The 22,691-nt window shown below is 39.3% G+C and overlaps 1 protein-coding gene across 2 annotated transcripts in view; it reads right to left on the bottom strand.

Moving 5' to 3' along the window:
• CUNH18orf25 (chromosome unknown C18orf25 homolog) overlaps positions 1-22,691 on the bottom strand; it is a 39,744-nt gene that overhangs the window by 5,677 nt on the left and 11,376 nt on the right. For both annotated transcript variants that reach the window (XM_006034858.3, XM_006034857.3), the window contains exons 2-3: positions 9,902-10,084; positions 2,130-2,256 (exon numbers count right to left, since the gene is read on the bottom strand). In XM_006034858.3, coding sequence (XP_006034920.1) covers positions 2,130-2,256; positions 9,902-10,084 — 310 coding nt within the window. The remainder of the gene's footprint in view (positions 1-2,129; positions 2,257-9,901; positions 10,085-22,691) is intronic.

The raw sequence follows: 22,691 nt of genomic DNA, 5'->3' as shown, positions 1-22,691 counted from the left end.
TGTTCATCTTGGAATCAACTATGACTCTAAGATCCCTCTCAGCCGCTGAGGAGGTCATCCCCCAACCTATAGGCGTGCTGAGGATTCTTCCTCCCTAGGTGGAGTACCCTACATTTATCTTTGTTGAATTGCATCCTATTTTGTTCTGCCCATTAATCCAACCTGTCCAGATCGACTTGTATCTGCTCCCTGCCCTCCGGTGTGTTAACTTTGCCCCATAACTTGGTATCATCTATGAACTTGGAGAGGGTGCTCCTATTCCTATATTCTTATGAGAATAGGATGCAAAACTGTATCAAAGGCCTTCTTAAAGTCCATAGGCAGACAAGGTTCTTTGGGTGAATCTGATATCTTTTATTAGACCAACTTAAATAGTTGGAAAACAATTATTAAGCAAGCTTTCGGGTTCAAAAACCCTTCGTCAGGCTAAGGAAGTTTCAGCAGTTGGTGCGTGCTCTTTCTAGATGGAAAGAAAAGCAAAGAAAAGTCAAAAAAAAAAAGTCTTTACTTTTCATTCCATCCAGAAAGAGCACGCACCAACTGCTGAAACTTCCTTAGCCTGACGAACCTTGTCTGCCTATGTCCTTAGACCAACATGGCTTCGACCTACACCCCTTCTTAAAGTCCAGGTAGATGACATCAGGCTCAGCTCCTGATCAAGGCAGCGTGCGACCTGGTCATAAAAGGCTATAAGGTTGGTCAGGCAGGATCTACCTGTGATGAACCCATGCTGGTTTCCTTTCAGCATCGTTTCCTCTGCTGGGCCTTCACAAATGTGCTCTTTGATGATTTTTCCAGTATTTTCCCAAGGACAGAGGCAAGACTGACTGGCCTAAAGTTACCCAACGCATCCCGTGTCCCCTTCTTGAAAAATGGGGACCACACTGGCCCTTTTCCAATCCTCAGGGACCTGGCCAGAGCACCATGAATGCCCAAACAACCGTGCCAGTGGCTCAGCTATGACACTGGCCAATTCCTTCAGCACCTGTGGATGGAGGTCATCCGGGCTGGCTGACTTGTACCCATCCAGCCCCTCCAAGAGCTCCTTAACTAAGTCAGCACTAACCGTTGGCAGTCTGGTGCCTTTGGCCATCTGTCTATGCTCAAGATGCGGGGATTGTCTTGATCAGTACTTAGGAATACTGAAGCAAAGAACTCATGGAAGAGCTCTGCGCCTTTTTCCTTGTGTCCATCACCAACTGTCCTGATTTGTCCTGCAGGGACCCTATGTTACTCCACGCCTTCCTTTTGCTGGCTATGTATCTGTAGAAGGACTTTTTATTGTCCTTCATTGTTGTAGCCAACCTAAGCTCCAGTCCTGCCTTGGCCTGCCTAACTGATTCCCTGCACAACCTCAATTGTGTTTTACCAATTCAGCTCCATGGGCTGAAAAAAGGCATGTCTATGCCCCAATCTTAACAGGCTTATGGCATCATGAACCAACTAAACGGTGAAAGGAAGCATCAAAAGGAAAGGGATAAGTGAAGCTTAAATTCAAACATGGAAGCGAGGCCATCTGAGGAATCTTATGATCCTAAACTCTGATCTCCCGGTGGGACTGGCCTGCATCTTCAAATAAAATTAACATCCATAAGTGATAGGCAAATTTAAAATCCAGCAGGCTTCCTTACATTTACAACATTAACTGTTACAGTGTATACAGCCTTCCTCCTTCTTAAAATAAGGAATGAAATCAACTATCCTGAAAACTCTTAATATACACTGTTTAAAGGGAACCAACTGTAAAAACACGCATACATACTTGCACACAGGAAGCCCTTAAAAACACAAAACATTTTCTAGCCTATTAATGTTTTCATATGCACAGAGATGAATTAAGCAAGTGATTCCAGTAGCAGCAATACTTAGCCTATTAGTGTATCTGATATCAAACCAAACACTTAATGTGGAAACATTACCAGACTAAAGAAAGTAGGCACTTCGATACTGAAGTGATGGGCAAAGCACAAGAACAGCATATATCTTTTGGACTTCTGGCATGTGTCATAGTTGAAGAGCTGTAACACTACAATTCAGCCTGCATTTTCCTTCCTCGTTTATTTTGCCTGTTCAAGTCCTATGATAAAATAAAGGACTCCACATCAAAAGGAAAAAAAAAAAACGAGTACCTTGCATGTTCCTGAACTCCCACAATCTCCACTTCACTATCAGAAGAGGCAATATTAATTTCTTCATTGATCTGGGCATTGCCACAAGTGGTCTTTTCGCTTGCTAGGAATCCTGGATCCAAGTGGCCTGTACAGAAGGAAAATACAAACAGACCCAGAATTTTAACATCCTTCACAACTTGCAAATCCATTGGGGAAAAATATTTCTCCTCAAGCTAAGCACAAATCAAAGTACCTAAGACTGGAAAGACAAGTTAGATCAGCTTGTGCTGTTCTCTGCTAAAGCAGGATAGCTTTGATATTGGATATACACAGGATTTGTCCAATGGGGTTTTTAATGGTTTTGGCCAGGGCTAACTTCTCCTAGTACAGGGACCAGTGTGAGCCAAGTGTCACCCTCAGGGGTATCCCCCACCACTGCACTGTACACAGGCAGTGCGGGCTTCCCCACCCCCACCCCAACCTACTGCAGCCAGGGCAATCGGGGTACAGAGGGAGCCCAGGGCCTGTAAATTAACCCCTTGGGGGCTACATTCAGCCCAAAGGCCACCAGTTGGATGTCCTGGTTTAGGCAATGAAGTTGTCACATAACCATAAATAATAGCTAATATTAGTGTATCAAAAGCTTCCCATCCCTAAAAGAATTAGGTTCTTTGCCTGTAATACATTACAAATAAACTTACCCCTTTACTACCTGGAGACAAGCTACATCCAGGCCAAACTGTACCTTATTCTAAAGGAGGGAAAGTTTCTGACTGTCAGTGCCTCCCAGCAGGGAAGCTGTCTTGGCTAGGACTCAAACTCTCTCCTAGGATTTCACCCCACATCTCCACTCCACTGCCCAGCTGGGGAGGAGCCTTCTCTAGGACTAGTAGTCTGTCCTGCCTGTTTGAACCACCCTAAGGTATAACCAGTTCTCCAAGGGCTTAGGGGTTTTCTAAACAGTACAGTTAGATGCCCCAGATTAGGTGTTTAGCTTAGCTGCCCCTTCCTCCTCCTCTTCCATTTCCCCCTTAGCTGGTGGTCAGCTAAGCTAAACACCTAACCTGGGGTACCTAACCAACAAAACAGGCAGTTTTGTGCTGAAAACTTTCTTCTAGCCACTCGACCACATTCTGCCATCTTTAAGCTGTCGCTACAAAACCAGCCATACTCAGCAGAAACCAGGACTCATTCCATATAAGACTGTCTGATGGTTTAGGAAAAGTTGGTCATTTCAAATCGCTATTCCGAGGACACAGGGGTCTTCCTAATGAAAACAAATCGCCATATTTGACCTTTATAAGTCTTATCAAAGAAAGAGACATGAAAACTGAACTATTATCCACAGAGGTGACCTAACATAAATGTGTAGGAGATGCGGAATGCAAAACTCTAGAACTCTTGGTTCAGAGATGATACCTTGCATTAGACCAGCTGAGAAATTGCAAAAGGATACATCTTTTTCTGCAAGCTTTCAGGCTCTCACACCCTTCATCAGGCTCAGGGAAAGTTAAAGATAGTAAAGTCCCCATATCTAGGAAATCAACTTCATTTTTGCACAGAGGAAGCTGAAGCTGGAAATCTGTCCCTCTGGGTCCGTGAGAGTAGAGATGCAGACACACTTATAATGGCTACCACCTACCTCCATCTTCCATGGGGATAATGAAGATTTTAACTGTTACAGAACTTGTTATTAGCAATTAATTTATTTTAAAAGGCATTTAAGAGGAAACCTGATGCTAAACATGCAGTAGTAGTTTTTACTGGAGTCATGCTTGCATGAAAATAGTTCAGATATTTTTATTACAAATGGCCCTGTAGATTTCAAAAGTACAGTCTGAATAATATAGGGCAATAGATGCATTAGAAATATGCATGCAATATACAAAGCTATTTCTGGGGATTTGATTTAAAAAAACAAAGTGTTTTTATAAGTTTTGTAAAGATCTGTGTAGGGCAGAGTTGTTGTTTTAATAGGCTCCCTCAGGGATTATTCATTTGAGGGATTCATTAAGGAGACCATAAGTAGAAAGCGGTGAGGTTTTACATATCCTGCCATGCGCTACGTTAACAATGCACAGCAGACAAAGCCCTAACTCTAAATGGAACACACTGAATCTTACAGTGAAGCTTTGTTTTAGAGATATTAGATAACATACGCACAGAAACACCTAAGAGAGATAATCAGACCCAAAAAGCCGTTGGTACTATGGTGATAGATCCCGTAAAAAATCAACTACTCCCAGTCACCAAGGAAAATTAAAGTCTGTATCTCTTAAGTGCTTAGTGGTGATCTGAGGATGTTGGACAGCCTTGAAGAAAAAAAAAAAGCTTGCTTTTTCTATTGTGTAAGGAAGTAGCTCACACAACTGTATCATTCAAAAAGAGGAGTATATAAAGGAAAAATAAATCAGACAGGATATCTAGCTTGGCTGACCACCAGCTAAAGGGAAAATGGAGGAAGGGCAGGAAGAGGACAAGACATCATAACTTTTACCAATAAGAAAGCCTAAGCACTTGTAAAACTTGTACTTGAGGGTGGTACAAGTCGTAAATAAGCTTGGAGTAAGAAGGAATTACATTTAGGATGAACACCAGAGAAAACTTGCTAATAGTGAAGTCTATTAAGACAGTGGAATAACATCTTGGGAGGCTGTTGGAAACCACACCACTGAAAATTTTTTAAAAAGTGGGCACGACAAAATACAAGGCCAGAGAATACACCGATGGAAATAACCCTGCTCCGTGGGGGGGAACAGATTAGATGACTTAATAAAGTTTCTCTATCTTCCATGTCTATGATTGAATTTGGGTGGCTACCTCACCATACTTAATGAGACTGACCCAGCCTCCTTGGTCACTGCTTTTGGGATGACTTGCGAATGGGGTTAGAAAGGGAAGGAAAGTCCTGGCCTCAGATACATATGGGGGGCTTCCACCTTAAAATATATAAAATATAAAGAAAAAAAGACAAGTTGTGAGCTGCCTTTAAATGAGTAAATAGTCAAGGCTGAATACTCTCTTCATTCAAGTGCAATTGGGCATCCCTAAGAAAGTGTTAGCAGATTGCCAGCAATCCCAAATATTGGATTGTAGATGCATAATTTTTCAGCCAGAAGTGTCTGGCATGTTATGAAGCATGAAATGGAAGTGCCAAGGAACAGGGTTAGATAAGACCACTGCTTAACAACTCCAAACACAAAGACCTGAAAGGAGCTGGCAACAGTGAAACCATGATTAGCAGAGGCAATAGAAAAAGATGCACGTCCATCAGAGTACAGGTCAGGATTGTGTCCAACAGGATGAACCACATCTAGGAAGCGCAAGTCTAGCACACAAATTCTATGTCTAGTAACATACCTAGTCTGCCAATGTCTTGCTTTCCTTAGCATCAGGTGGACGTGCACAAGAGGTATTTTGTTTACTGTTCAAGGTCAGCACTTGCAGAAGCGCCCAAAATATTTGCTTAGCCACAACTTCCTAGGAGTCATTTTCCACTTAAATCCCAGAGAAATCATCCCTACCATTTCTCATATGATCCCAGAATGTATACCCAAATGGCTGGGACATTTCTCCGAAGGAGAAGATAGTTTTTTGGAACAAGAATAGTGCAATCGCATTTACCCAGTGATGCCCCAAACTTTTAGATAAACTCAGTAGTTCAGCAATGGGTTGGTGAGTGACGCATGAGCCCTGGGTGAGGGGGATGCAAATATAGTCCTGCACCTTCCCTGCAGTGGCCCTGAGAGTGGGAGGAGGTGGCGGTGTAGGAGAAGCAGCAGCCAGAGATTCACTGCTGTGAGAGGGCGGTGACAGGGAACAGGACACAGGGATATCAGCTCCTTTGTTTTTGCACCAAAAACTGGTGGTCTGTGTCATGGTGGGGAAGATGCCACCCCTGTGCAGAAATAAAGCTCTGGCCACTGATCTGAACCGTGAACCAACACTTTCCAGGGAGCAGTACTTGCCAGTTACACCTCTGAATACATGGAAGCCACCAACTGTCCTGATTCAGAGATTCAGAGATGTTAGGGTCAGAAGGGACCTCAATAGATCAGCGAGTCCGACACCCTTCGTAGGCAGGAAAGCGTGCTGGGTTCAGATGACCACAGCCAGATGCCTATCTAACCTTCTCTTGAAAACCCCCAGGGTAGGGGAGAGCACCACCTCCCTTGGGAGCCCATTCCAGATTTTGGCCACTCTTAACTGTGAAGAAATTCTTCCTAATGTCCAATCTAAATCTGCTCACTGCTAGCTTATGGCCATTATTTTTTGTAACCCCCAGGGGCGCCTTGGTGAGTAGAGCCTCACCAATTCCCTTCTGCGCCCCCATGAAGAATTTAAAGGCAGTCACAAGGTCACCTCTCAACCTTCTCTTGCGGAGGCTGGAGCGGTCCAGGTGCCCTAGTCTCTCCTCATAGGGCTTGGCTTGCAAGTCCTTAACCATACGAGTGGCCCTTCTCTGGACCCTCTCTAGGTTATCCACATCCCCCAAAGTGGCGCCCAAAACTGGACGCAGTACTCCAACTGCCCGATAGAGGGGAAGGAAGTATCACCTCCTTGGTTCTGCTTGTCATGCATCTGCTGATGCATGATGAAGTGCAGTTAGCTTTGCTGATGACTTCGTCACACTGACGACTCGCAGAGTTTTTCCTAGTATTAAGCTTCAAGCAGCATTCCAGGAGTTTATATCCATTGGTCCTGGTCTTCACCGGGGATGCCCTAGTGAACAGCTGTTCACCGAGCTCCTGATGTACTCCTCTGGTATAGCAGTAAGTCGCTATCAAGTCCCCTTTCAACCTTCTCTTCTTTAGGCTAAAGAGGCCCAGGTCCCTCAGCCCTTCCTCGTATGGCTTTCCTTGCAAGTACCTGATCATATGGTGGCTCTGCTCTGGACCCTCTCAAGTTTTTCCACACCCTCATTGAAGCATGGCACCCAGAACTGAACACAGTACTCCGACTACGGTCTCACCAGTGCCGAGTACAGCAGGAGTATCACTTCCTTAGTTTTACACGAGATGCAGCGGTTGATGCATGCCAGCGTGTTGTCTGCCTGGCTGGCCACTGCATTGCTTACTTCCTTGTAAAGGGGCCAGTGGGGGTGGGCAATCAGCCATGCAAGGACAAGTCCAAGTCTGTACTTATCCGCTTATCTCCTCACAACCCCTGGCACCTTTCAAAGGATCTCATGGCGAGTCACTGACCTAGAGTTTTATGTTGATAAACCTAGATTGTATGTGCTTGTGCTGTTCCCACTTATTTGGAGAATTTTCAAAGACTTGCCTTTCCTGGAGCTGATAAACACTGCAGAATACTTCAGAACTTGCCAAGGGATGGCAGCACATGCAGTGCTGGTTTCACCAATGTTATTAGGTCACAGAAAAGAAAGCCCCACAGACTCAGCACAGATCAGACCAAGAGTATCTTCTGTTTTTTAAATACAGAAAAATAATATGCAATTACGAGGCCGTTTCCACCTGAATGGAGACAACATCACTTCTACATTTTCTAGGTTTCCCTCATTTCATCTTCATATGTGACTGATTAAAAAGCTGAACAATATTTGCACCCTGAATGTATTCAGAAACCATTTATAATCACCTGCCTTGAAAATACATTTTAGAATCGCCACATAAAACCAAAGCTCCCAGCTCTCCAAATATCAGGATAACCAAGGCTCCCTGCCCCAAGAAGCTAGACCTAAAAATATGGCCAGGATGTGTACCATACTATTCACCCCGCACCTGCTTCCCTCTCTCTGTTCTCCTGCAACTAAATTCTAGTCCACTACACTTCATGTCTTTCAAGGGACTCAATTTATTCTATGTAGCCCTAAATATTTCAACATGCTGCACACTTATAGTGTAACAAAAGTTGACATCAATAAATCTGTCTGGGGAAAGCCAGAGGTTTCAGTAGCTGACAAGGGACAGCTGAGGCTATTGGCACAAAGGAAAATTTGGCGTTGTGTACAGGAGGCTATTACGGTTTTTGGCACTTGGAAAGGAATACTTGTCTTCCTTGGATCTCCATTTTATGGCTATGGTGACTTTACATTTAATAAGAAATGCCTGAATTACTTGTAACCTTCCCCGGCAAACCCTGATAGCAACTGGATGCCCTACTGAACTGTCACAATATAGATACCAGTACACTGAACAAAGAGGAAGGCAGACTAAGGCTAGAAATAGATGTCACCAAATGAAGCAGATCAGCTCTGCTGGGATGCGCCACACCACAGTCAATCCATTTCACCTGTTGTCCCACAGCATCAATGGGTGGGACGACAGGCAATGAAGCTTGAGAGGCCTAGTCCTAGGTGCCCCAGGAACTCCTGTGCAGTATTGCACCCCTCAAGCCCTGGGAGAATCTGTCTGGTTTTTCCCTCTTTGAGATGACCCCAGGAACCTCTGCCTTTCCTCACCTCACAGAAATTTACCCCAACGATCCCAAGGCGCACCTCTGTGAGCAGGGAACTCTGGGCAGGTGCCTCCAGGGCCTGATCCTGGGTGGGAATTTCCAGGGTATACAGGAAAGAGCTCCTCAAGCTCCCAGAACACCTGCCTGGGGTGGCTGGAGAGGGCAGGCAGCTCCAGGCTGCTGGCACTCGCACCATAAAGTGAACAGACACCCATCACTACATAGTGGTACAAATTAATACCATCTTTGCCACGGCCACAAATTTTGGGCATTTACAACATTGCAAGGGGCCGGGATATCTGTTTCCTTGGTCTTTGTGCTGCCATAAAAGTGTTCATGATGGCACAAAGGCAATGAAAGGTGACATCTGTTTCCACCATAAAGCAGAGGGCACTTCATCAGCTCCATTTAAGTCTCATCCTGCAAAGTTTTCTTGCAACCATAAACAACCTAGAGAAGTTTAATTTGCAAGTTTCTGAAATGAAACTTCAGTTGATGTATCCCAGCCATATGGCAAACAGAACTGGCAAAAACTGCTCAGCCCACTCTCAGTGGCGCCTACAACTTTCCTCCCTGAACAAATGGTCCAACAAACCGAGGGTCTGCAAACCTTCTGAGAGCAGAACAAGCTCTCTGCTCTGTTCTTTTCATATCATCACTCACCAGCAAGCTGCTCTTCCTGGTCAGTGGCCTGAAGACACACAACACCTTTCCTGCCCCTCATCTTAAGCACAGACTTAATTTAATCATGATTACCTTTGACATGACTACTTAAGAGCTTAAAGTTAAGTATGTGCTAGCTTGTTCTGTTGACCCTGGTGCAAAAATGCCTACTGCATTGCAGAATTCAAGTCTTTGGCTTTCAAAACGTCTCATCCAAGAGAGGCACACATGCTACACTGTACTAGCTTTACTTTATTTGCCACCAACAAATGAAGAGGCAAGTTAACTTTGCTGGGTTTTGCTTTCAGGAATGTATTAAAAAACAAGCAAGCGAGCATTTATGGGAGCGATTCAGTTTTCATTAGAAACAGACTACAGTTATCCTCAATATTAGCGGGTCACATCTTACTATACACTTAAGTATAACATCTGCCCTTTTATTAGTTGCCGATACATACAGAGGGCCTGCTACCGTCACCTTTATTCATTCTGCATTGTCCCATGTATTAGGAGTCTTATTTATTTCAACAGAATTAGTTGTGGAGCCAGAAAATACCCAGCATAATACAGGCTGGCAGAATTGGTGTCTAAATAAGAGCCAGGTCCATCCTAAATTCAAGTTTCTTCAATGGCTGTTCCATACATCCTATAGCCACTGTTAGACCACCTGCATGCCACAGCACCAGAGAAGGGTAATTTGGACAAACCTGCATCAGCATTCAGTTCCTCCAGCATCCCTCGAGTCCTCCAGGTAGGTCCTGTGTCCTGGTTTCCTACAGAATTATTGTGCTCTTGAACTACTGCAGCCGCCAAAAGCGTGTCCACATTTACCACTTCTGGATCAGAGTTTGTGTCAGATATATCATAATGAGCTACAACTGGAGGTCCATCTGAGGAGGAAAAGAAAAGCAACGGATGTTAGATGTATACATGTTGGGAAAGATATTTTAAAACACAAATCACTAATTCTAGAAAGGCTGCATTCTCCTAAATGGTCTCAAGGAACTGTCAGAGACAGGTAGGGCCATGATTCAGCTTCAGTTGGAAGAAGATATTCTAAGACCATAAAAACATTTTAAGCTTTGCATACAATAAAAAGATACTAAAAACAGACACGTAAGCTTGCCTTGTCATTGTCTATCAGTTATTCATATATTATCCTTTACATTGGCACAGTCAAGTCTCCATATTTGACAATGTTACACTCATAGTTCTAAAAGGATAAGACGTTTCAGCTTAAGCAAGAAATAATATTCTAAAATAGCAGGACATTAAATTTGGCAAAAGAAAATATTTACGGAGGTTTTTACTTTCTTTTTTTTTTTCTTTAAATAATTCAAATGACATCTTAACCTTGTTTAGGGGTTGATTTGGATGAAAAAAACTCTCTCTTATGTAACTGATTCAACTACGTTAAGTTTAACACTAGGCAAGTCTGCATGCATAACATTCACCTGCCAAGGACACTGGAATTTTTCAAACTTGTAGTGTATTTTTTTTTCCATAACTAAGTGCAATAAAACAAAATTAAAATTTACAAGAAAATACACTTTCTAATGTCATATTCTAATAAAAGCGATACATAGTGACAAATATGCTTTTAACACGGTATTTTCACAGTATGAATCTCCTCCCACCAAAAGAGGGATATAGATTTTTAGTATCTTGCATCGTATTATTGATAAACAAGAAAAAAGAACGTTATTTTGATTGTTTTTGTGCTGAAGGCAACAACTTTCTTTGAAAACTAAGGTCAAATTTAATTTAAAAGTTAATTTGAAAGCAAATGGAGAAACCATAAAGAATGTCATTTGGAAGAGGTCCATGTTTTCATTCAAAATAGCTCTCCCTCCCCCTCCCCCTCCTCCCCATGGCTCTAATTTATGAGTCAAGAGAGGGCAGAGGGGAAAGAGTGAAATTCTGGCTCTACTGGAGTCTATAGTACAAGTCCCATTGACTTCAGTGGGTCCAGGATTTCATTTAATGCAATTATACATTTGAGACGTGTGAAAATACTAAAATAGCCTGAGCCAAGGCCTCAATTGCTGTAAACTTTAATTCCACTAGAGTTTTAATGGATAATGCTTTGGAGTACCTGGTCCTTCATTTTCAGCATGTTATTCAAAGAAAGCTTCTACTAACATTTTGTAGCACAGAACCTTCTACATTATAAAACAAATAAAAAAAGCGCTTCTCCAAAAGAAACATTTATTCAGGAAACACTAGCGTCTTCTAGGGGTACAACATGAAAAAGTGTTTGTTACCAGGGGGGTGGGAATCATTGTACAATCAAAGCTTAAAACTTGGGTCACTGCACAGCTGTTTCCACCAGGGTCCGTTTTGTTTTTATTTGATTCAGCAAATGGATAATCCAATACAACAATTTTAAAGAATTGTTTTGCAGGTAGCAACACACTTCATTGAAGCATGACACTATGGAGCTTGAACTCCAGTGAGGATCAGTTTTGCACCCTAACAGGATGGTGTTTCACAAATCATTTCAGGTCTGACCTGTCCCCGAATAAAGCACTGTTGTTATATTACAAACTTAAAACAGACAACATAAAAATAAATGGGTAGGTTAAATGTCAATGTATAAAAGAGCAAACATTTCACAACGTGAAACACTGATGATTGCAACTGGAAAAAATCCTGATCTCTACTTGAAAGACGATCGTTTGCTTTTTAAGAAAGGCAAGTAGAAAGTACAAGGTTACCAACTTTTGGATTAAGCTGCTTGCTATTTGGTTTATTATTTTACAGACATGCCTAGATTACATGCAAAATTTACAATATGGGGAATAATTTCACAGTCTTTTTATCATCAGAGTTCAGTGTGATATGATATAAATATCTTATGGTTTATAAAATAAATACTTGAGTGCAGAAGATACGAGGGTCAAGTACAATATTGACTATTTGACCATGTTTTCAGGAATTTATGAACTGAAATTTATGGAGCTGTGAATAATTCGTGTGGCATTTGATTTTTTTTTGTTTTAGTTATTACTAATTTTTCTAACAGTACAAGCCAAATTTAGATAGATGCGCCTACACAAATCAAATTATATTTGAACAAAAGGCATCAACAGTCTCAAGTCAAAATTGTACCACTCCTACATGTATAATCATGCAAAAAATGTATAATAAATGTATATACATGCAGAGTGATATTCTCATCACCTACCCATAGAAATAACTTGTGTGAAAGTCTTCATCAGTAGGAAATACAAGCATAAACTTGTTATCTGTAGCTCCACTCTTGTATCTTCCACACTTCCAAACAGCACACCTTATAACTTAGCTTAAATTTAGTATACAGCAAACAGACAGCAATATTTTCAATATAATTTACATACTGTCATTACATTTGTCACTTAAGTTTATAGTATCTTGAAAACTCAAGTTAACAGAAGCTGAATGTTTACAAACCAGTCACATATTGGGAATATTTTTGCTTTTCTCAGCCTTGCCTTTCAAATCATATATGGAAATGAAAGACCCCTTTCATATCAGAGCTATCTAAACCTATCACCACCAAATGACTAATTATGTCACCTTAATGGACTGCAATGCTCAAACAAAATCCTGAAAACTGTCAGCATGCATGAAGGTGGTGATCAGCAATAAATGCCTGCATGCAATGTACTCATGAAAGTAAATGAACAAACAAATAAAATTAATAGGGAACTTGAGATTTTCTATTTAAAAACAATGCTAGGACTATAGCACTTTGAATATTTTTACTGTCCCAGAATTTTACCTCCAGCTCTTAACACCAGAGACTAAAAGATGCTGCAATCGGATGGCTATCCGGGGCCCATGTCAAATGAAAAGGTGGTTTTCTCAATCCGATTCCCAGCGGATAGGCATACCCCATCGCCAAAACACTGCTTCAAATGGAACATCTCTGCTAGTTTCCATACTGGGAATCTGAATCCTACACTTTGGGTAATTATGAGCTAAACAACTGATCTGCCTGAAGTGTGAGATTCCTTTCTGTCCAAAAGGGTAGGAAAAAAGGTCTATGTACCACTTGGGTCCTCTTTTGAAGGCTTGTGTTTCACAAGCCTTATGTGAATGCTCTTTATTGTATCTGAGGGTCATGACTGGACCTACCTAGGTCCAAAGTTGTGCACCCCCTCACCACACCCTCCTGTCTTATTCTTTTTTCCCCTACAAGGGCTGGAAGTTGCATGCAAGCTCCTATGCTTTTTTTACATGACTGGATTTCTGCAGAAATTACTCTTTGGACAGGTTTACACTGATGTTGCAAACAGAAGAACATGCACTGTCAACAAATCAGGACTATTTACTCTAGGTAAGGACTAAGATTTCTTTTTCCCCTGCTATGAAATGAATGAGAGAAAAGAATTTGTGAAACAAAAACAGCACTCTTTATTTTTTTCTAATTCGGTCTTGAGAACTGGACAGTTCATCTGGATTTTAAGAGATACTGAAACTGAAGCAGGCGATGACGCTATCAGAAGTTACATTCTAGATACATGAGATGGGAGACTTTTTATAGTCAGACAATATGACAAACAAAAGAGTTTCTTTTCTCTGTAAAAATCAGGTCTGCTGAGACTTGATTTAGGTGAATTGGTGAAAAGTTACATTGGTGGCAGGCTTAAATCCATGACTGAAGCAATAAAGGTGAGAAAAGACAAGGCTGAACATTAACATATACCAACAACAAATTACAGCTGTTGACATTCAATGTCAACAGTACAAAAAATGAAGACTTTTCCTGTCAAAGACAGAGGTCATCACTAGGACAAAAACCATCAAGGGTCCCATTCTGTTCTCAACTGTACAGTGTAAATCAGAATTAACGCTACTGCAGTCAACTGCTATTAGATTTAGAGCCTAGACCTCATTATTTTAGCTCAAGTTTGCAGTGCAGTTAACTCACTTCCTCAGATTTGCTAACCATTTAAATATCTAACATCCTACCAGATCCCGAACACAGAAGACCAAACGCAGAAGTTTATTTCCATTAGCAGTAGTCTATCCTCTGACTCTTGCTAAAACAGTATTCAACATAAGCAGAAGTACAATATGAACTTTTACAGTTCCAGTTGCAGGTAAAGTGATGGTTGCATATGAAATACAGCCACATTTGTGGTAAAACAGCAGCTGTCCATCAACATCAACTAGACCGCACAAGTTCAGGATAGGAAACAAAGGACACTGTACATAATTTACCATGAGTAAAAGGCAGCAAGACTCTCTTCGGCATCAACTGCTCTGAAACTACTATTTGCATGCATATTCTTAACCTGCGGTAAGGAGAAGGTAAGCCAGAGTGACTTTGACCTCTTTCGCATGCTGTGGTTTTCACTTCCACTTATCATGGAGTATAGTCCGGCACAAGCAGCTACTACTGCAGAGCAGGTGAAGCACAGTAAAGTCCTGCCCCCTTTTTATGGTGCAAGAAATTGTTTGCATATCCATACCATAAAGGCAGCATGGAGCACTTAGTGATGAAGGGTGTCCACAGGGTACAACACAGTTCTGGGCAGGGTCACCACAAGCTACCTGTAAATGCATTAGCTCATACACAGGAGTCTACAGAGTGCAGGCAGTGCCATGCAAACATATCCAATGTTTGCAAAAGAGATATAATAAAAAAAAGTGCTATACATGAATAAGGTATAGTCAGGAGATCTCAAGGCATTTTACAAAGGAGTTTAACTGTATTTAACCCCATTTTCAAGGTAGGGAAACTGAGAAAAAGTGTGATCAAAAGACTTGCCCAGGGTCACCCGACAGAAGGGAGGCCGAGGTAGAAATAGACTCTAGGGCTCCCAAATCCCACCCTAGTGCTCTGGGTTAGGATTCTGGGCTATTTCTGTATGTAAATTCCTAATAGGTTAAAAAAAAAAAAGTTTCAGATGTTTTCCTGAAACACAAGAAAAAAATTAAAAGCCAACATGGGGTACTCAGTTACTAGCAAACCAATCTATAAGGATAAGATAAGGATAAGGAGTGATCTATTCTTACTACAGGCACTGTTTTTGGATCTTTCATATGGACAACTATACTGCTGTGTAGTATTTAAAACAGCAAGAATCTAACTTGAGAGGAATCTGTTTGTATCTATGAAAACTAGTGAAAAAACTCAAAGGACAAATCACAAAAAAAGCTAAACTCCATCATTTACATCTGATGTGCATTGGAGGCAACTCCATTTACTTCAAAGGATTTGCTTCAAAATCATCTTAAATGAAAAAAGGGGAATTTTACAAAGCTTTAGGTTTAAAAGCTGTAAAATGATTATAATAATATAGCTCGATTTGAATAACATAGGGGAAAGAACTGAAGAACTTGGCTCTAAAGTTCTTGCAAAGTTAAATTTTAGGCAAGATACACTGATATTTTGACTCCAAAGAATTTTATATTTTTAAGATGACAAACAATGCAAACTTCATATTATATAAAGCAAAGTCAGAGCAACATAATCAGTGCGCGATTCAAGTGGCATTGAATGAAACTACCTAAACTCTAGGCCAATCCCCAAAAGAGAAGAAAAACAACTCGCCTTTTGATGCCTATAATTTAGTAACGTGAAACATTTCATCACTCTGTATATTTATTTATTCTAGGTTACAGTAGTTACATTTCAAAATTTACAGGGTGAGGCAAAAAAGATACATATTGTAAATACAATAAAACAATAATAGTGTAACAATCTTCCTAAAAATAATTATGAACAAAAAAATAATTGCTATTAACATTAGCGTTCTCCATATTTTTCCTTCATTTTAAAATAGTTAATTAGGCTTATACAACAGGAATAAATCATAACAAGAAGAAATTAGTATTTGTTCTGAGACTAGATTCATGATCATTTGAAGACACCAGGCCTAAAGTTATTTCAGAAACACAAAGCCATAAACGTTCTCTCTTTCAGGCTATTTGATATCTAGATGGAAAATACCTTGTTTTTATTTTTTGTTTTTTTAATAACAGAAGTGCAACAAGGTCATGTCATAATTGTCCTGTAAGTAAAGGCAGATGGAATATATTGGGGATGCTAGGAAGCACAGCGTATTCTTCTACTCCAGGCTTAATCGCCTCATGCTACGTGACATTTTCAATAATATTGACTCCAAACCTATCACTCAAAAAATGAACCGTCAGACATGAGGGTTGGTCTACCTTACAGAGGTTTGCTGGCACAGCTAAGTCAGGTTAGGAGTCTGCCACCAATCACGCTGTACTCAATGCCAGCATAAACTCCACAGAGATGCACTGTCATTACAGGGCTCTGCCGGTCGGTACAGAAATGATGGCAAAGCCTCTGTAAAACTTCACCATGACCTTTAGAGCCTCTTTAGTTGGAGAGACTATTTTCCACCTGCCTTCATTCCAGTGAGCCAGTGCTGCACAGGATTCACAGCATATGAATGAAACAAAAGGGTTCTGACTATTTTTTTTTGCAAGGTAGCATCCATCTCTATCAATTAGCCTGACTGTTAAGTTTATACAGTACACCACATGCAGCACTTCAGTTTGAATGCTCACAACCAGAGTTGTCACATTGAAGACCTTGGTTATGCTGAATCTAAATCAAGAACCTGGATCTGACCTACGGATCTTAATCAGAGAGAGATTTTGTTAAAGTCAGAGGGAATTGTCCTTGACTGAGAAATGAGTAAATGATACTGTTCTAATTAAAACTAAGGGTGGAATCCAGGCCCCAGTAAAGTCTATGGGAGTTTTTCCACCGATTTCAATGGGGCCAAGATTTCACCCATAAAGGAGTTAGGATGTCAAAAAAGACAACCTTCAGTTTGTAATACAGGAAGAGACAATATACGTTACTAAAATATGAATCACAAGTAAAATTTAAAAATTCCAATAAACTGCCAAAAATAATCCTAAATAAAACAGAACCTCCATTCTTAACTTCAGCAGCTTAAAAAAAAAAACACAACCCAAAACAATGTTAAATGGGCACCATCAACTTGAAAAATAACACTTCTACTTGAATTTAACTACAACTATTTCTGAGGAGCCATATAAATTAAAAATGAGAGAAAAATATTTTCCTTCATTTCTTCAGTTTCTTTGCTCATTTGAGCACTCTTTGTATAATCTGTTTCACTGCCTTCACTTGTATGAACATATTAAGCAGTTAATTTTCCCTCTGCAGATCTTTCACAAAAGCAACAGAGGGTTTGGTTTTCTTCTCCCCTCACCCCCGCCATTTCTTTTAAACTAGAAGACCATATAAAACTGAATTTACAAGAAAGTCAGAGGGACTTTTTCTAGGTGCAGTACCTGATTATTTTTTTTAAAACAGCCAGTTTTCAAGTTGATGATGCCTTTCAATAAAATGCATATATAAAAATACTGAAATAGTGCTTTTGAAGGCATTCTGCTCTTATAAGTGTACATTTAGGAATGTTTGCTGGTACAACAAGCAAGAAACATGGAACAACTGGATGCAGGAGTTTCTCCTTTTCCTTTCATTAGCAAAAACAGACAAGTACCAGAACCGAATTCATAACATGAAATCTTGAGTAGCAATCTCAGTTCACCTCAATCATTTCTTAAATCCTGCATATACATATCACAGTGCCTCATTTGGAGATCCTGCTGTCCGTTTAGTAAATAATTAGGCTTTAGGTCATGCAAGTAGAACTGTGAAGGCAAATCTTTACCTACATAAAGACTTTCCGACTTCAAACTCTTACCCATGTTTAGAGTGCCAGTGTTCACACAGCTCAGCTCTACAAGACTCACAGGGTGACTGTGTTAAAAATGCACAGGAATTTCATTCTTTAAACAAAAAAAGCAGCAAGGAGCATAGCATCTGTGGCTGCTTACAGATGTTAAAAGAAAACACGCTTTACCAGAAACAGCAACATGTTAGTTCGACTTAGCTCCACAGCATCTGTATAGTCAGCGGAGCTTTTCGGTGCTTTTATGTAATAGATGACTCAATCCCTTTAGTGGGGTGCTTTTATCTAATTCAATCAGCTAGTAGATAAAAGTGCCAACCCCCCCTAAAATGCATGATCTATACAGGCATTGGGTGAGCTAGGTCCAACTAATGCAATGCCTCTTCTGGGCATGTGCTGGGCTTGGTGTGGGAGTGCACTGAGTTTAAAGTAAAACACAGGGGGGGCTGGGGGAGGCAGGGGGCTTTTTTTTTTTTTTTTTAAATGTCTGTAAGCTGCCTGCATGTCCATGTCTGCCAATGCCATGCATCAGGCTTTAGTTTCTTGGCTTTAAACCTTTGAGCAAAAAAAAAAAAGCATAAAAATGGGGTTTAATAATGATTTTATTTGTAACCCATGTACTAAAATTAATGCTAAGTAAATATTTGGAAAACTGCTCCCAGTTATTTTCATAAGTTTTGACCCAGTGTAAAAGTGTATACAGCTATATTATAGTAGCTGGATAGCATTAAGCTACCTTGTTTAAAAATATTTTCCCTTTATCACAAAGATGAGAATTGTCATGACATTTCATACCTATAGACTTCAGGGCAATATGTTGCAAGGTTATGTTGATTTTGTTATGCCATGTACTATTTGGAATATATATACATTTAAGTTTTAACCTTAAAAAAAAATCTTTAGTTGCAGACTACACTATTTTTCATATTAATGTGAGAAACAAAATCAACTCTATTTAAATAAAATGCTCATCTAATGCACTGGTAAAAGGTCGCATTCACTTCTCTACTTAGCTCTGTGGAGGTAAGAAGTGACCCAAAAGCCAGTAAAAACCATTCAGCACAGTCTAAGCTCACACTCAAATTGTCCTCCAACTCCCCTTGAGAATTTGAGGGTCTTGTACAAACAGACCAAATCCAGAATCAGGTCCTGTAACTTGGAATTTCCAGGTCTGCCAGTTTGACACACATCCTTAGCATCAAGTGAAGTTATACAAAGATTTGTTTCATTTGCACATGCTGTACAATAATATCAAGCAAATGAATTTCAAGCGCACATAAACAGTGACTTCTAAACCCTGCATCTGCAATCACCTAAGTAGTCTTGCTACTTGCATGCGGCATGCCTGCAGTATTCTAGATGTCCACTGCAATATTTTACAAAAAACATATAAGCAATTTAAACAGCCCAGCGTTTCACAGTTGGATTTAAGTTGGTATCAACTTCAGAGGAGTTACACTAACTTACAGCTTCTAAAGCTCTGACACAACATTTTTACTTTTCACAGGACCCTCCAAGATTACAAGCAACAGCTTTAGGAAACTACAATGTTCTTTTCTCCATTTAAAGGAAAAAGTGCATGATAGTTAGAGGCAATCTTTATTCCATCATGCTGTTTGACGCATGAAAAAACTTCCTGTATACTGCCAAGTGTGCTAGATTTAAAGTAAGGGTCTGAGGTATACAAACATAAATATTCTTCAAAAATCAAAATGTTGGGGTAGAGAACAGAGGAGGTGGGCTCTTATAATCCTTAAAATCTTTTTTAATAAAATGCATTGACCATTTTATTAGAAAGGATGAAGGGATGAAGTCCTGAACTCTAACTATGCTAGAATTTCAACTGCATGGAGACTTAATTCCCTGACATTCTTAACATCAAGTCAAAACTTTCTGAAAATAGGAGCTTATATTGGAAACCATGACAACCTCAACAGTAGCTGCATGAACACCACCATATAACAGAAATACTTGCAGTTTTTCAGAAATCTTTTCAAACTGAATTATGTAACAGAAAGCCAAACCTTCATTCTGTAAAGAAGATGGGCAAGTGCTGTCACCCGTATTTTAAATATAGACTCACTCGTGTCAACATAAAAGGTTGATTTTTCTACAGCATACTATAGCTTTTTAATTTCTAGTACAGAGCAGCAAAATAGACACTTATGTTCAACTGTAAAACCTGGAAAATAAGGAAGGATCTCAGAGTAGAAAACACACTTTTCTTCATCTGACACACATTTATAGCAAAACAAATGCCATGGAAGATTTCATTTATTTAAACAAGGACTATAAAGCTTGAACCAGAAGAAGAGTTTGTGGGCCAGATTCTCATCTTGTGTAAACTATCACTGGTGTTGATTTTACAGAAGCTATGCTGATATACACCAGCTGAATATCTGGCTCAACCTTTTGAAAGCAGACAGGAAAAATAACCAAAGTAAAATTGTTTCCTAATTTATGATTTACAAAACTATTTACAACTGTATTCCTTGCAGAAATATTCACATTACTATGCAGTTCACATGTGGAAACACAGTTAAATTCATCTTTAATCTGAAATACTCTCTCAACAATCATCTGGCTGCGTTTAAATTAATATGCCCTAAAGAGGGCACAATCTTAAAGCCTCATCTTCATGCACATCAAAATATGTTCTACATCTTCCACCACTATTCCTTTCTGATTATTTGTTAACATTCACAGTACTTTACAAGATAAAAAAAAACAAACAAAAAACCAATAAGTAGTGTGTTGGGGTGGGGGAAAGTTTTTAGAAACAAAAAAACCCTTTATTTTGTTGTTGCTGTTAATAACTATAAACTACAGATTGTTTTCTATAAACAGTAAAACTTACAGTTGGTTTCACTTAAAAAAAGAAAAATCTCCCCAATTTCAAATGTTGTTATATTTTTCAGGGTTCCTATAACCTAGGTAAACCACAGAAATTAGAAATTTCACAGACTACAATCCTAACAGAGCTGTTAACCAGTTACAAGAGATATATAATGGTACACATTAGTCTGTAGAGGTGTGAGATATGAACAAATTCAGCTCAACTCTTTAGACAATTTGTTTTTAAAAGTCTAATTGCTCCATATATATTTAAAAAATGTTTTAGGGCATGCTTACATTGAGTAAATGACCAACTTATACATAAAACAAACCCAGTCACAGCTGGAAGCAGCTTTTGCATGCGGGGAAAGACTTGTGGGAGTTGTCATGCTCTAAATACGCTGTTCAGATTACCAGTCTAAATGTTTATCTATTTAATCTATGGACACTAAAAAAAGATTTTATTTTTTTTTTGTAAAACAGTAATCTTCCCTGAAAGATCTTAACTTGTAAAGAGAGAACACGTTCATTAAATTTCAACATAAAACAACTCAATTACACTGTTAAAACTATAGGTAAATTTAAAAGTTAAGATAAAAAATATACACATCATTCATTTAAGTTAATATCAAAATTATATATCTATAAGGAATTACTCTTGGGTACTTAAAAACCATCTCCTGCATAGCCTTTCAAACAGTCCCTCAACAAATATACAGATCTCTAAGCTAGAAAAAGGAGGAAAGAAACGAAAGAGGTGTCATAAAACTCTACTTAAAGAGATATAAAACACTTGGCTGGGCTAGTTTTATTTTTTAAAACTTAAATTATTCCCGAATCACTTTTAGTTTGATCCAAAACTCATGTAAGTTGAGGGGAAAACTCTTATTGACGACAGGGGTCTTGAAGCAGACCTGTAGAAATTACAATGATATTCCTGATTGGAAGAAAATATCTGGATTAAAAAAAAAAATCATAACTCCCTACAGTTATAGAAGAAATTAAATTATAAAAGCTAAGAGACCTGTCCCATTCTTTTTACCTAAAAGTTATCTAGGTAGATACTCTGAATTCCCCGTATTACAATTTTGATTTTAGTCACATTAGAAACATCTCACAAATTCTAAGGGACAGTAAGCCACATAAACGTACATTTTTGGTAACTAAAAATTTTTTTTTCACATATGAAGGCCCAAGTGGAATGCAACAGAAAAGAAATAAGCTGGCAACGGTGGGAATCAGTTGTTTTTCTGTTGTATAGCTTAATTCCAATTTAAAACACAAATATTTCAAATGTGCTATTCAGGATAACTCATTATCATTATTGACAATTAAAATAAAAGCCACATAGTAGCAAGTTTTTATATTCTTTAACCAAACTAATGCTATGGCATTCTCAACAAGTAAATAATAATTTCAATGGCATTCAAAACGATGGCTCAAAAATGTTCCTACTTGTTTACTCAGACTGGCAAACAGGGCATTAACTGTTTACCAATCTCAACATCAGGCATTTACTTTTAAAGTTCTTGTGCCAAGACTCAGATTCTTGGGCCAAATAATGATTGTTGCCTCTCAGAACTGGCACTGCTATTTTTATTTCAGCATAAAAGACAGTTTGTTCATATATGTATATCTATACACACACAAGAAAGCACCTAAATTACGTGTATAAATGCGGGCATATAAGCAAAAATAACAAATCCAGTGCTTCCCTTAAGTATGAACGTCATTTGCAACACAGCAACAACATTATTAAAAGCTCTAGACAGAAAACTAATGGTCAAATGGGACAGGGTTATCAACTATTTGGCACATTCATTATGCATAGCTAATTTTGGGGGTAGACTCATTTATGACTTCTTTCAAAAAGCAAAGAAGGACAATCAATATGTAGACATGTTTAAGCTGTCAAACTTGAACAGAAGTATTGATTATTCAATATCTAATTAGGGGTCTAGATTTCTTT

This window comes from Alligator sinensis, unplaced genomic scaffold, assembly GCF_000455745.1.
Source record: "Alligator sinensis unplaced genomic scaffold, ASM45574v1 scaffold518_2, whole genome shotgun sequence".
NCBI classification, from domain to species: Eukaryota; Metazoa; Chordata; order Crocodylia; family Alligatoridae; genus Alligator; species Alligator sinensis.
This window is presented reverse-complemented; position numbering and strand designations above follow the sequence as displayed.